We start from the raw sequence: 15,441 nt of genomic DNA on the forward strand, positions 1-15,441 counted from the left end.
TGTGGTCCTTGTCCTAGGCTGAAGCAAAGGCACAGTTGGAAAAGGAGGTCATGGAGCTGCTTTCTTGCCGGCCGCCCATGTTCTGGATCCCTCTCCGGGCTCACGCAGTCTGGGAAAGAATGAGCGTCAAACTGGAATGTACAGTTCTGGCTTCTCCTCTGCCAGAGGTGACTTGGTGAGTGGGCAGAGATGGAAGAATTCAGTTTCAAGAGTCCCCTGCAATTAGGGCTGCGGGTGCGGAATGTTATTCAGTCTGCATTTAAAGGTGACCCTGCTAAAACCACTCTTTTTGCAGCAATATGCAAAGGGAAACCCCGTCATTCTTTTGGCATTCATACTTCTCTGAAACTTGAAATGAAGTTCTCCAGCCAAGTAAAGTGTATGAAGATGTATCTGCTTGGTTAAAGCGCGCACACAAATGCATTTATTAGTGAAAATGACACAAAATGCATTATATTAGGAGAGATGGCTTGCAAAACAAAATGTTTATTTTAAAAAAACTGCATACAGAAATATGCTTCTTAGGGGAAATTGGCACTAAAATGCTACAAATTATCATGAGGACTTCTTTCCATTTCTTAAAAAACCACAAAATGTCAGGGAAACATGGAGCACTGAATTTAAGATTGGCAAAACGAGAAACTTAGATAACCAAAATTTACAGATTCATGCATCCCTACCTGAAATCTGGCCTTGCTGCTTATTTTCATGTCTCTGTGTTTGTTTATTTGCACCTGACTAGGTATAAAAATGGAGTTCGGATTGACCCTCGTCTGGCTCCAGCGGGGAAATATAAGATGAAGAATGAGTTTGGAATGCTGACTTTGGACATCAGCAGGTAACAGACTTGCATGAAAGCAAGGAAAAGCCAGATTGTGATTTATCTTTTCTGAAACATCAGGTGCCATTTCTCCTCTGAGATCTCTGCAGAATGTCTTAATAGTCCAACCACATGTATTAAAAATAAGCACGCACTTGTATATTAGGAATTGGGGCTTCCGGACTGAAAGCCGTGTGGCACCCCAACACTTTCAAGAGACTGTGACCCTCCCAGCCTCTTTGTCTATCCCTTGAGATTCTCCCTAGGCCATGCCCCATCCCAAGCCCCTCCCCCTCCCTGGCCCTCCTCTTCACCCTACACAAGTGCCTTTGCCTAGCTGGAACGGGTCCTTGAAGTACAATGATGGCTCTTATTTCCTGGTTGAAGGATGAAGGTGTGTGTATATGTATAGGTGTACCTTTCACTTTTGTGCGGCTAGAATACAGCCTAGTCTGCAAAGTTAAGAATCCCATCAATTGCTCTGCCCACCTTTGCCTCTGGCCCCAACCACCACTTGAATGTGGCCCCCAGAAGGTTCCCCTCAAGAGATTGTGGCCCTCTGGCTGAAAAAGGCATCCTATTCCTGCCCTTGGACCCTGGTCTGGCGCTCATTGCTGTTGAGGCCTCCTGGGGCCCCCTCAGGGCCAGGTGCTTTTAGCTTCCTCTCTTTCTTTCAGATGCTCCTTGGATGATTCTGCTGAATACAGTGTAGAAGTGAAAAACGCTTATGGCGAAGCCTATTCATTTGCCACGGTGCTCGTCAGGAGTAAGTGGACGTGGGCAAGGGGGAAGTGATTTTCTTTGCTCTCTAAAATGCTTTAGGACTCTCTCAGGAACCTTACTTGCAGCTTCCCCGTTGCAAAATGTTTGGGGTTTGTACATAATGTTTGTTTCTCATTTGTGAGGAGATAATCTTTTAACATGGTAAAAGCTGTGCTTTAGGACTTCCTGCTTATTGACATTAGGCAGGTGGCCATGCTGTATTGTTTTAGCCTCCTGTGGGAAAACCTGTTTATTTCAGCAGCCCTAGGACTTGCCGATCAGAAGGTCGGTGGTTCAAATCCCTGTGACGGGGTGAGCTCCCGTTGCTCAGTCCCAGTTCCTGCCAACCTAGCAGTTCGAAAGCACGTCAAAGTGCAAGTTGATAAATAGGTACCACTCCGGCGGGAAGGTTAACGGCGTTTCCGTGTGCTGCTCTGGTTTGCCAAAGCAGCTTAGTCATGCTGGCCACATGACCCGAAAGCTCCCTCAGCCAATAAAGTGAGATGAGCGCCGCAACCCCAGAGTCGGCCATGACTGGACCTAATGGTCAGGGGTCCCTTTACTTTACCTTGTTGTTGTTGTTGTTTAGTTGTTTAGTCGTGTCCGACTCTTCGTGACCCCATGGACCAGAGCAAGCCAGGCACTCCTGTCTTCCACTGCCTCCTTCAGTTTGGTCAAACTCATGTTCGTAGCTTCGAGAACACTGTCCAACCATCTCGTCCTCTGTCGTCCCCTTCTCCTCGTGCCCTCAACCTTTCCCAACATCAGGGTCTTTTCCAGGGAGTCTTCTCTTCTCATGAGGTGGCCAAAGTATTGGAGCCTCAGCTTCACGATCTGTCCTTACTTTACCTAGGCAATATAACTGAGTTATGCATATTTGTTTTTAAAAGTTTTACTGGTGTTTATGTTTCATAGAAATTTTTATTTTGACCTTGTTTTATTGATTATTTAGTTTTTGTTCTAAATTCTTCCACTTAGAAGCCACCTTGGCAAGTAAGCAGTGTATAAATTAATAAACCATCATCATAATGATAAAACAAAATATTTGTTCAGGAGCCTGAAGTTCCTTGCAGTAAAAATGGAAATGGAAGACTTTCCATGTGATGCAAAATTACCTTAATCTGCTGTTATAGCAACGACCCATTGTAACAGAAGCAACATATAATTTAATCATCCACGATGTTTACCAGATTGTTTCCTGTGTTTACTTTGGTTCAGGCCCCATCTGTTCCATTATAGATCCCTTCTGATATCAGGAATCACAAGACAGAGAAACCAGTAGGAGAACACTTCAATCTCCCAGGACATTCTATACAAGATCTCAAAGTAGCTATCTTATTATAAAAGAATTTCAGAAATAGACTGGAAAGAGAAGTTGCTGAATTGCAACTTATTACCAAACTTAAAACCATGGAGAGACCTGGTCTGAATAGAGACATTGGATTCTTATCTCATTATATATGATAAAGCTATTTTTAGCCATCTCTCCCCTTGATTTTTCCTGTAAGACCAATTGCAGTCGTTAACAGTCATCAACAGGTTTACCACACCTATCAGCCAATCACACATTCCCACCACCCTTCTGAGTAATACCCCTCCCCACACTCTCACTATATATAAGGGTCTGGTGACTTCTGTTTCAGTGTATCTGAAGAAGTGTGCATGCACACGAAAGCTCATACCAATAACTAACTTAGCTGGTCTCTAAGGTGCTACTGGAAGGAATTTTTTTTTATTTTGTTTCAATTATGGATCCCTGTAACCCACTGGGATTTTCCTTTGGTGGTATATAGGAAATTTTCCTCTACAGCTATGAGGCCAAGACAGTGAGATCTGCAAGTGACCTCTAAGCACATTGTGGAGACATACGGCCTTTCTCTTGGGCAGCCTCCTGGTGCTGTCCAGATGTTCTGGACTACAGCTCCCGTGATCCCTGGACATTGGCCATGCTGTCTGGAGCTGATGGGAGTTGCAGTCCAAAGTATCTGAAGGGCACCTGGTTGGGGGAAAGTTGCTCTAGATATCTAATGTGAGTTAGCAGACCTGCTGCCTTCCAAGAGTGCCTACCTTCACTTATGCTCTGCCTGTATACTTCAAAATAAACCAAACAATTCAGAACCCTCCAAGGCTTTAGCACCCTCTCATCCAAAGGAAACCCACCAGAACTGCTTCTGGAATTCTTCAATGTTGATACGAGCATAGAAAGCTGCCTTATTCCAAGTCAGCCCATGGACCCATCTAGCTCAAGATTGTTGCTGCACAAACTGTTAGCAGCTCTCCTAGGTTTCAGACAGAGACTGGTCTTTCCCAGCCCTACCTAGAGAAACCAGAGATTGAACCCAGTCCTTTTGCATGCAAAACTACTGAGCTATGACCCTGGGGGAAATGGGGAATGTGAACACTGCTTTGGAGGATCTGCTGATCAGCTCCTGGGCATTATTATTTAGACTCTGAGAACTGAAATACAATTCTATTAACCAGGAACTGGGAACCTATGGCCCTCCAGATGTTGTTGGATTCCAACTCCAGTCATCCCTTACCATTGGTTGTGCTCACTGAGGATGACCAATGACTTCTGAAGGGCCACAGATTGTTCATCCCAGCTATAAGTATATATAATGCCATTCCGACAAAAGAAGAATGGCAGACGAAATTAATGGACTATGCAGAACTGGACAAAATGACAGGAAGGATTCGAAACCTGCGGGACCAGAGATTTACAGAAGATTGGAAGAAGTATATGAATTATTTGAAGAGCAACTGTAACCAACAAATTACGCTAGTAGGACTACAAGAAGTTTTGTAAGGAGAAATATATGAAGTGTTACAAAGTAGAAAAAGATAGAGATATTGGTTATGAATTTGAAATGTAATAGGGAAAATAAGAAAATAAGAAATGCATATTAAGAGATTAGATTGGAAAATTTTCAGACAGGACTGATGGGAGTCAAAAAATTGAATAAGATATAAAGGTATGTTTAATTACTGTTGAAAATGATATGTTAAAACACTAATTAAAATTTATAAAAATAAAATAAAAAATAAGTATATATAATGCCTATCTCATCAATTCCCTTCCTCTCTCTTTTTTTTTTTTTTTTTTGGTAGAATATTATGGAAAGGAGTCTGGATTTGACTCAGAGATATATAAAAGTAAGTACAAAACTTTTATTCTTTTGTGGTTTTCTCTATATTGGTTTAGCCTGGCATGTGACTTCATAGTACAGTTTGGGGCCATTTTGTTGCCCAAATGATGAGATGGGAATACTGGGGAGAAAGCAGTTGCATAGGTAGCCAGGGGTGGAGGGGGGCACCCATAGGGCATCATGGGGCTCTGTAGGGCAGCACGGGGTCTGCAGTGTTTTAAGTTGGCTGCTGTGTGTCAGGGGAGTTTGCGGACACCACTGCAGTTCCTCAGGGGGCTCAACAACTTCGATTTCCCCCAAAAAAGCTCAACATCTTTGGTCCGCCCCAGGTGCTGGCAGGGGTTGCTATGCCACTGGAAGAATGTCTAAATGGTGACTGGGAAGCAGGTCTATGTCTATTCTGTGGAGAGAGAGAAAGGTTCCTGTTTCAAATAAGCTTTACTCCAGGGGTTGCCAACCTTTCAGGGCCTGTGGGCACATTTGGAATTTTGAGAGTGTGTTGTGAGCACCAGTCACAAAATGGCTGCCACAGGATTTGTGGCACAACACGTTTGCTCATGGAGAGAACCCCTTTGTACTTGTTCAGAATGGAAGAAGGAGGGTAGGTGCAAGCAAATCAGGATGAATGCTAGAAGCTACATAACCTCCCTGCAAACATACCAGAATGAATGTTAAATAAAGTCTGCACATTGTATAAACTCCAGGTAAGTGTTTTTGTAAGCAAATCAGGATAAATGCTCAATAAACAAGTTGTCTGGAGGAGCCCTAAAGTGGGTTTAAAAATAGCATAGATATGATTGGAGGAGGGGGTTGTATAGATGCCCAATAAAAATAATGAATGAGTCAAACACAGCAGTTCCACACTTTCCTTAAACTGGATGCAAAGAGCAGAGATTAGCTCCATGCACTGTCTTCTGCTTGTGAGCTTGGCTGTTTGTGGCAGCCGAAAGCTGCAGACGTCTAGAGAGTTCTAACAGAAATGGAAAACCGGAGCAGAAATTGTTACAATTCACATGTTCATTAGAAGTCAGGAATGGAAATGGTTGGGTTTTTTGATCTGCAAACGTGATGTAAATAATTAGTTGTTTTCTGCATTGTGTTTTACATTTCACTTCCTCTGAAATGCATTTAAATTAATTAATTGCATCATTAATCACACTGGGATGTGGGTGGCGCTGTGGTCTAAACCACAGAGCCTAGGGCTTGCCGATCAGAAGGTCGGCGGTTTGAATCCCCGCGACGGGGTGAGCTCCCGTTGCTTGGTCCCTGCTCCTGCCAACCTAGCAGTTCAAAAGCATGTCAAAGTGCAAGTAAATAAATAGGTACCGCTCCGGTGGGAAGGTAAACGGCCTTTCTGTGCGCTGCTTTGGTTCACCAGAAGTGGCTTAGTCATGCTGGCCACATGACCCGGAAGCTGTACGCCGGCTCCCTCGGCCAATAAAGCGAGATGAGCACCGCAACCCCAGAGTTGGCCACGACTGGACCTAATGGTCAGGAGTCCCTTTACCTTTACCTAATCACATTAGTTTTGGCCATAGGAGATAGTGAGATGATCAAAGTTAGGTTTTAGCAGAAGCTGAACTGTAGCGGAATGGAAATAGCACTGATTGTGATGAACAGATCGTCGAATCATAGAACTGTAGAATTGGAAGGGACCACAAGGGTCATCTAGTCCAACGCCCTGCAATGCAGGAATCATGCCCACAGCTGTCCCTGGGTGGGCTCAGACCACCAACCTTTTGGTTAACAGCCAGATGCACTGGATGGAAATCGCTATCTCCTTACATCTGGCAAGGCCAGATGCTCTTACCTAACCTCATCTTCTCTTTTTAGAGTCACTCAGGGACCTGGAAGCTGACTTTGCTAGCACTCTGAGGCCTGTCTTTTCCAGAGAAAAGGAGCCCTTCATGCTTTGCTGCACTTTTACTTCAGACTTGCAGGAATACCAACGAGACATCTGCTGGTTCAGAGATGGTCTGTATTTGTAACCCCTCCCCCCAAAAAACACCCCACCATCCATGACTATTGCCATTTGACAAGTATTAAGAAAATCCTGGCCAAAGACATTTTGTTGTCTGAAGTGGGGCCCCAATACAGCCAACACTTCGGACCAGGGTTGGAATAATTTTTCAGCCTGAGGGCCACATTCCCTTACAGGGAACTTTTTGGGGGCCACATGACTCCTGATGCTACATACCTGGTTCCTGGTACTAATTACACAAAAATTTCTCTTGGGGGAAAAGGGGAAAAAGGCACCTGGCTTCTCCCAAATGAATGCTGGAAGAAGAGATTAAATGAATTTGGGGACGAAATTCTTAAACAGATTATCCAAGATTGAGTGTTTATGCAAGAATACCCTCTGCATTTAATTTTCCATTAACATTCCCAAATAGGGCTGGAATTATAATTTCACATTCTGAAATTTTGCTACGTTTTAGCTCTGGTAGGAAGCCACCGACCAGGTAAGTCCTCAGTTACCATCTTTCTCTTGCACTCAGGTGAGTTGCTGAGAGATTCTGATCGCCGGCAAATGAAGTGTGAGGCCCAGGAGGCTTCCCTGACAGTCTCTTGCGCTTACAAAGAGGATGAAGGGTTTTACAGCATCCGCATACCAACACATGATGGGTACAACGAGCAAAGAGCTTATGTGTTTGTTAGGGGTAGGTGCACTTGTTTGCTGCTGTTTGGTGATGGCATTGTTGTATAATTGTAATTTACAAAGGCCCTAAAATGTCAATGGTCTGTATGGAACTAAAAAGAACGTAGGTCCTGCTTAGAGCCTTACAGTCTTTAGGGAGAAAGCAAAAGCAAAACCACAGGTCAATGGTAAGGAACCTCTTGCCTACAGACTTAGGTCCAGCAGGTCTTCCCATTTAGCCCATGAGGCTGTTTTGGCAAAACCACATGCACCAGCCCTACACCTGATGCCATTGAGGAGGTCAAGTGCAGGGCAGGTAAAGATGCATCTGGGCTGAAAGAGGGTTTGCAAGTGCCAGCCATCAGCTGAACAGTGGCACCTTCACAGCTCCTTGCATCGTGCTTAGTGAGTGCCAACAATTAGCTGATTGTCAGGGCTTGCAAAGAAGAGTTTGGATTTTGTAATGGTTCTAGGGGTTGCTCGTGCGTAAGCAGGTGTCTATCTCCCCGGCTGGGTGCAAACACCTGGGTGGGTTGCCAAAGAGAACCTTTTCTGTCTGGACAGCCACTCACCCGTGGCTGACTCAATTGCTGGCAGAATCCGTCAGTGGGTGTTTCTTAAACTTCTTCCAGCAAAGAAGCTCTTTGACGCCTAGTCTCCTCCTACTCTCTCTGCGCGAAAGCCTTCTGCGCAAGGAGGGCGTAGGCAACGGAGGACCCCTATTCTCCCTGCTGGTCCCAGGCAAGGAGTCATGAGACCGTCTCGCTGCTTCCCCCATCTGCCCCCCTTCTCCACTGGGGCTACGCTGATTCTCTTCCCCAGAAGATGGGCTGCTTCTCCCGATCCCTGGACGCTCTCTGGAATCCCTCTGGCTTTTGCTCTCTCCCTCCGGCACTGATGGCAGTTCCCTGACAGATTTGATATCCCGCTTTATCACTACCCGAAGGAGTCTCAAAGCGGCTAACATTCTCCTTTCCCTTCCTCCCCCACAACAAACACTCTGTGAGGTGAGTGAGGCTGATTGACTTCAGAGAAGTGTGACTAGCCCAAGGTCACCCAGCAGCTGCATGTGGAGGAGCGGGGAAGCGAACCCAGTTCACCAGATTACGAGTCCACCACTCTTAACCACTACACCACTCTGGCTCTCTGTGCATACTGCTTTGCAAGCCCTCCTGATCAGCTGATTGCCAGGGCTTCCATGCACAGCGCTATACAAATCCTGACAACCAACTAATTGTCAGGGTTTACAGAGCGTTGTGTTAAAAATGAGTCACCGGTTGTCATTGTGAGATCTAGTGAATGGTCCCACCTACCTTTCAGGCTTGCCCTGTGGGTGAATGGGGGGAGATAAGGACCCAGTCCACAGGTCGGATTCAGTTCCACATACCTACTGTAGATGAATTTTGTACAATGCCTTCTCTAAAACTTGACCATGCTTTCAAGGGCCAGAAGATAAACTTGGGAGCCATTCTAGCTTATGGGCCAACCTGACCTACTGGAAACCATCTAAGCATGGCTTTTTCTTATCTTTAGATGCTGAGGCTGAAACTGCTGGAGCTCCTGGGTCACCCCTCAGCGTGCAATGCCATGACGTGAATAGAAACAGTCTCATACTTTCCTGGATTACTCCCAGTGATAATGGTGGAAGTCCTGTCATCGGCTATTACATTGAGAGGTCTGTCCTCAGAAGCCACAGATCTGTTATCTCTTTCTTTCCCAGATCATGTTGCACCCAAACTGTAAGGTCCTTCTTTTTCCAGGTGTGAAGCAGGCACAGACGAATGGGTATTGTGCAATGATAAGCTCGTGAAAGCCTGCAGATCTCCTGTTTTAGGTCTCACTGAAGGGAAGACATACCAATTCCGAGTAAAGGCCGTCAACCGTGCAGGCATCAGTAACCCATCGAAGGACAGCGACCCAGTGACAATGATAGACCCAAATGACAGCAAAAGAGTGCTAAGTACATTGGGTTTTTAATTGCTCCAAAACAATTGCTATTTTCTTAACATCCAAGGCAGCCTCCAAGATCATAAAACCCACCAGTAATCCCAAATAAAATAATTTTAATGTTCAAAACACAGAACAATTACCCTGTGTCAGCAGACTTCAAGAGCAATAGATCTGTGCAGTACCACTCAGAGTAATGTCACATGTCCTATCAAAAGTGGCTGGTGGGGGCAGTCAGTGTCCCCCCAAGAATGCCCCGGCCAATGGCACTATGTCACAACAGAGCATCATTCCCAGTGATCCATTCTGGAAGACATATGGGAATATCACTGGTCTGCTTTGAAAGCAGCTCAGCAACATAGGTTTTTTTCCTTGTTTATGAAACAGAGAGAGAAGACAAAATCCTCTTCTACTTCTCTTCCACCTCATCTTATTTGTAAGCCCCCCTGACAAAAATTAACACATTTTAAACAACTCCCTAAGATTATTGCCATACCCCAAAAGTGACCAGGAAAAAAATCTAGGCTGATTATTCTGGCCCAGCCTAAAACAAGAAGAACAAAAAAACTAGCAACTGCAGCACTTTGCATACAAGAGTCCACCGTAGTTCAAAATGGTGACAGTAAGGAAAGGGGGGACTTCTCCCAACTTTAAGGTTCCTTAAACCAAGGGTAGCCAAAGTGGTGCCCTCCAGGTGTTGTTGGACTTCACTTCCCATCATCCCTGACCACTGACCATGCTGGCTGAGGCTGATGGGAGCAGGAGCCCACCAAAATCTGGAGGGTGCCATGTTGACTGTCTCTGAAGAATTCTGCCCTTTTGCAGTTTAGAAGACCCCAGGGGAGCAGAATTGGTCTTGGAGGATGCTCTCATCAGGCATGCATCCTCTGAACCCTGTTCCCTATTCCTCACCATGTAGGCTCCCACACCCACCAATTTAGCCTAGCACAAGCTTAACACAAGTCTGCATGATTGTTTTGGAAGCTGAAGAGCAAGGGCACAAGCTTCAGCCTTCTAGCTTCTATACCAGAGCTTTCCGAACTGTGTGTTGTGACACATTAGTGTGTCAGCTGCAGTGTGTAGGTGTGTCGCACGAATGCTCACCACACTCGTCCCGGGGCTGGAAAGGGGTTAGTTTAACCTCTGGTTTGCTAATAAAGCTTAACTACTGTGTTGCAAAATGATGCAAAACTGAATTACTGTGTCACGAAATGATGCATGTCTAAAAGGTCTGTCACCACCATGACAAGTTTGGAAAGCTCTGTTCTATACCATCATTGGATGGTTGCTTAAGAGCTTTGGGACCAACTCATCCACTGTGCTCAAGACTAACCCCCACTATGGATTGAAGGCCACTAAGAGAGGCGCACGCTCACATATATGGGGGCAGGTCAGTTCCCAGCCACAGCCCCCTAGTCAAGCCAGGTAGCATCCTGGCCATTCCCCACCCCCCAAACTCAATTTGTAATTCTTTTCACGATTCCTCACTTGTCCCCATCTCTTTCTCTTTCCTTCTCTGCTCCCTGTCTAGATATCCCTTATGATGACGGATTTAGGACAATTACAGTTTCCAAAGATGAACTGGAACGTAAGTTCACATGTGACCTTTGTCCTTTTCCCCACCAATGATTAATGTCGTGCCTGAGAACTTCTTTATATATCTAACAATCACTTAGGAGTTTAGCAGACTAGAAATGCCCAAATAACTATATTTTGCTCAAAATGGAAGTGGCTCTGAATGGGCATTTCTGTTAAACAAGGGGGTTCTCCAAAAACATTTACTTCCCTTGATTTCTCTGTACTTTAAATACCTGAGGAGCCCTAGTTCCTAGAAGTGGGGCGTGTGGTTGGGTGACACTGCAGAGTTGCCCTCCCCATCACTGTTGCTTAACTGGATGGTGCTGGAGGGGGGTGAGGGGGCTGCATGAATGCACTTGGGGCCGGCCCATGCATGAGGTGAGACAGTTGCCTCAGGCAGGAGATGCAGGTTTTAAGAAGTGTGCCACTCACTGTCTTCTGCCACCTCTACCACCTACCACCTACCACCACCACCTTCTTTTACTCCCTCACCACATTCAACGCACTGGGGCTGCCCTAGGCCACCTCCAGGCACCTGAGGAGGGAGCACAGAGAAGGAGATAGTGACGGGGGGCTGCAGAGAAGGAGGAGGAGAACATTTTCATATTTTGCCTCAAGAGGCAAAACCTCCTGGGCTGGCCCTGGACGCAGCAATTGGACTTTAACCACTGCCCTATCCCACCCATGTCTAGCAGCAATGCTGGTGGCAGAGTTGAGGTACCATTGCTGCTGTCTCCTTTGAAAAACATTGGGCGTTGGAACAGAATGAAAATTATATCCATGGGGTCTGATCAGTGGTGGCTAGGGATGGAAGGATCTGTCGATTTCATTTCTGCAAGTCTCTCATTTTTCTTCAATTCAGTTCCGCAAGTTTCTGCAGAAATTGCCAGGGGTGTTTGTTTCGTTTTTTGAATTTGCAGGTTTTCCTGAAAAAATCTCCAGCATTTTAGTTTTAAATTTCTCCTATCTGCAGTTTTGACTGATGTGCACACTTTTGCAAGAACTTCTCATATAATGCATTTTCACCATTTTCCCCTAATATGTGCATTTTTGCAAATATTTGGTTGGAGAATTCCATTGCAAAGTTCAGATAAGTTCAAAGTTCAAAGTTTTTTGAAATCTGGCTGTGTTTCAGTTCTCATAATGTTTCAGATGTGTGAATTTGATAAATTTGGCTTCAAACATGAATTTCTAGTTATACTTCTCATCAGCTATTTTGGGGGCTGCTCCATCTGGTGACTTTTATCCATCTGGCTGTTAATTGGTCTTCCTTGCAAACCCTTTTCTATTCCAAATTAAATTGCTGAAAGGTTGGCTTGTTGTTTTTCTCCCACAGCCAAGATCAAAGTCCCTTTGCCACCCACCAATGTTCATGCCAGTGAGATCAGGGAAGAATATGTTGTCCTCTCTTGGGATGAACCAGACCCTAGAGGCAAAGAGCCACTGAGTTACTTTGTTGAAAAGGTAAGGACACAGAGAGCATACAAGAAGCACCATCTGTTAGTTGCTAAGGATGCTGGAGAAGTCCATCGGAAATGGGAGTAGAAATTGCCGGTGTTCCCTAATTCAGCCCATGTCTGGAACGAAAACCAACCCAGCGAATGCAATCAGTAGCACTGCTCTTGCGCTTTTCAGCCTCAAACAATACCTAACAATACATCATTTATGACTCCCCTGTCCACCCACACACCCTCAATGTGTATTGCATTTCCTTTGCGCTGTAATGAATGATGTGCAATAATGTAATGGAAAGTGATTAATTAATTGTTTGATTGATTGCATAACATTTCACCACAGAGGACAGCAAGATGTTATTTTTGTTGGAAGCTGAACTGCAGCAGAATGGAAACGGTGTTGTAGCTGGCAAATACAGGACAGAACTGAAGTCAGTGCTGTCCTACATTCCTGTTAGTTGCTTCAAAGATCTTGTGAAGATCTCTCTATATTTTTGCCCCAGCTTTTCCCTGACCTATAGGATTTGACTCTGTTATTTCTGTATTTCTCTCTTAACTGTTCCTGTTTTCATAACGTTCTTCTACTGTTTCGATTATAGTGTTGTTTTTATGCTACTTTTGTATACCACTGTGGATTTTTTTTAAAAAATGGCCTAGAATGGCTTTTCAATTAATTAATAAAATTAATTAGAAATGGGCAAGGGCTTCCAAGTGTGCCATGGATTAACTCAGAAATTATTCAAATTGTTCAACCCCCCAAATTACAAGAACTTGGGTAATTTTTCCAAGCTACTCTCTCATCTCCTTAGACGCCTTTGACTGGACTTAACCATCCAGGGAGCCTTTACCTTTACCTTACTTATATGTCACTTTGTTGTGCTGAGTGCAAAAGTAGCAGCTTTTATGATACCTGCAGCTTCCCAGAGGCATCTGGTTGGCCACCGTGAGAACAGGACTAGATGGGCCTTTTGATCTGATTCAGCTCCAAGTACTCCAAGCCAGGGGAAGGACACTAGCTCAGTCACAGAGCAGCTGCTTTCCATGCAAAAGGTCACAGGTTCAATCCTAAAGCACTCCCTGGTAGGGCTGGGGATATCCCCTGCCTAAAACCCCTGCCAGTCAGTGTGGACAATGCTGAGCTAGATCAGGGGTCAGCAAACTTTTTCAGCAGGGGACCGGTCCACTGTCCCTCAGACCTTGTGGGGGGCCGGACTATATTTTGGGACCCAAGTACCTAAAAGAGCACCTTCCCAAGTCTCAACCATCTTGGATCCTACGATCAGTAGGAGAGGCTTTGATAGTGGTCCCACCACTGGAGGCTGCCCTGTTGGCAATGAATAATAATAATAATAATGCCCCACCTATCTGGCTGGGTTTTCCCAGTCACTTTGGGTGGTTTACAGCATATCTGAAAACATAACATCAAGCATTACAGGGCTGCCTTCAGATGTCTTCTAAAACTTGTGTAATTCTTTATCTCCTGATGGGTCCTTTTCAGTGGTGGCTCCCCATTTGCAGAATGCCCTCTCTCTGCCTCCTTCACTACTGACTTTCAGGAGAAATCTGAAAACCTTCCTGCTTGCCCAGGCAGTGGATGGCAGAAATGCACAGTTCCTGGCAACCCCGAGGTCACTGGCTGAGTTAATGTTTTTAGCTGTTTTTAAAATGTTTCAAATGTTTTATCACTATGGTGTCTGCTGCCCTGGGCTCCTTCGGGAGGAAGAGTCGTATATAAATCAGATAAACAACATTAATAATAATCCTTTATCCTTGTAGCGCTACTGTCTCTAGTTTATAGCAATTAGACACTGATAAATCACCCTTCCTATCTTCTCAGTCGATAGCAGGCAGCGACAGCTGGCAGATGGCTAATCTGGACACCCCAGTGAATTCCACAACATTCACTGTCTTTGATCTGGACAAAGGGAAGTCCTATTGCTTCCGAGTGCGGTCTGTGAACAAGTATGGAGTGAGCGAGCCTTCCTTGCCCAGTGAGCCCATCTCTTCTGGAGAAAAAATAGGTAATCTTTTTTTTTAATGGAATCGTTTCAGCGCACATTTCTCCTGATGTACCTTGATACAGTTTTGCTTGCACACATTTTACAAGCAATTTCTCTGAATATAAAACATTTTGGTATGTTAATTTCACTAGTACAATGGTACCTCGGGTTACATACGCTTCAGGTTACATACGCTTCAAGTTACAGACTCCGCTAACAAAGAAATAGTGCTTCAGGTTAAGAACTTTGCTTCAGGATGAGAACAGAAATCGTGCTCCGGCGGCGCGGCAGCAGCAGGAGGCCCCATTAGCTAAAGTGGTGCTTCAGGTTAAGAACAGTTTCAGGTTAAGTACAGACCTCCTGAATGAATTAAGTACTTAACTTGAGGTACCACTGTATATGCATCTTTACGCACACTTTCTTCTAATATACACTTCTTTACACACGTTGGTTAGAGAACTTCATTGCAAAATTTGGAGAAGGGTGAATTTCAAAGGTTAGTTGTATATCAGTTCGCAGATTGCTTCGGGAAATGCAAATTAGGTGGGCTTGCATTAAAATGTGAACCAAACCCAATTTCTTCCCCATCCCTACCCGTGGTTGATAGCAATAACACCCAACTTGAACCTGGAAGGAGCTATAATAGGCTCCCAATAGCTGCTGTTCTTTGGTGAGTCCATCCCTCTTCTTTTTCCTTCTTCAGCTCCCCTCCCACCTCCATCCCAGGTGCTGACCTTCAGAGACACAAACACTTCTGTTTTCCTGAAGTGGAGCAAGCCAAAGGAGGGCCAGGAACCACTTGGCTATTATATATATTGCCGGGAGTTTGGGACAGATGAATGGCAAACGGTCAACAATAAACCCGTCACATGTAATGAGTAAGTTGGTAAAGCAATTTGGTATCTCTCCCTGCATCTCCTCTCTGACCTTCTTTGAGGGCATGGGCTGGATCCCATCACCCAGCTCTGAGATTTGAAACAGGGGAGGGGGAAATTCCATTTGTTTGTACTATTTTATAACGTTATTGGGTTGGATACAGACAGGTAAGTTAGCTAAACTGAGGTCCCATTGAAATCAATAATGAAAGGCAAATTAT

The 15,441-nt window shown here is 44.9% G+C and overlaps 1 protein-coding gene across 2 annotated transcripts in view; it reads left to right on the forward strand.

Annotated features, from left to right (window-relative positions):
* MYOM3 (myomesin 3) overlaps positions 1-15,441 on the forward strand; it is a 47,322-nt gene that overhangs the window by 10,141 nt on the left and 21,740 nt on the right. For both annotated transcript variants that reach the window (XM_081015585.1, XM_081015584.1), the window contains 12 exons: positions 18-175; positions 743-838; positions 1,498-1,586; positions 4,691-4,735; positions 6,562-6,702; positions 7,227-7,388; positions 8,900-9,041; positions 9,127-9,326; positions 10,845-10,901; positions 12,228-12,355; positions 14,183-14,366; positions 15,049-15,223. In XM_081015585.1, coding sequence (XP_080871711.1) covers positions 18-175; positions 743-838; positions 1,498-1,586; positions 4,691-4,735; positions 6,562-6,702; positions 7,227-7,388; positions 8,900-9,041; positions 9,127-9,326; positions 10,845-10,901; positions 12,228-12,355; positions 14,183-14,366; positions 15,049-15,223 — 1,577 coding nt within the window. The remainder of the gene's footprint in view (positions 1-17; positions 176-742; positions 839-1,497; positions 1,587-4,690; positions 4,736-6,561; positions 6,703-7,226; positions 7,389-8,899; positions 9,042-9,126; positions 9,327-10,844; positions 10,902-12,227; positions 12,356-14,182; positions 14,367-15,048; positions 15,224-15,441) is intronic.

This window comes from Podarcis pityusensis, assembly GCF_964106645.2.
Source record: "Podarcis pityusensis genome assembly, chromosome: 8".
NCBI classification, from domain to species: domain Eukaryota; kingdom Metazoa; phylum Chordata; class Lepidosauria; order Squamata; family Lacertidae; genus Podarcis; species Podarcis pityusensis.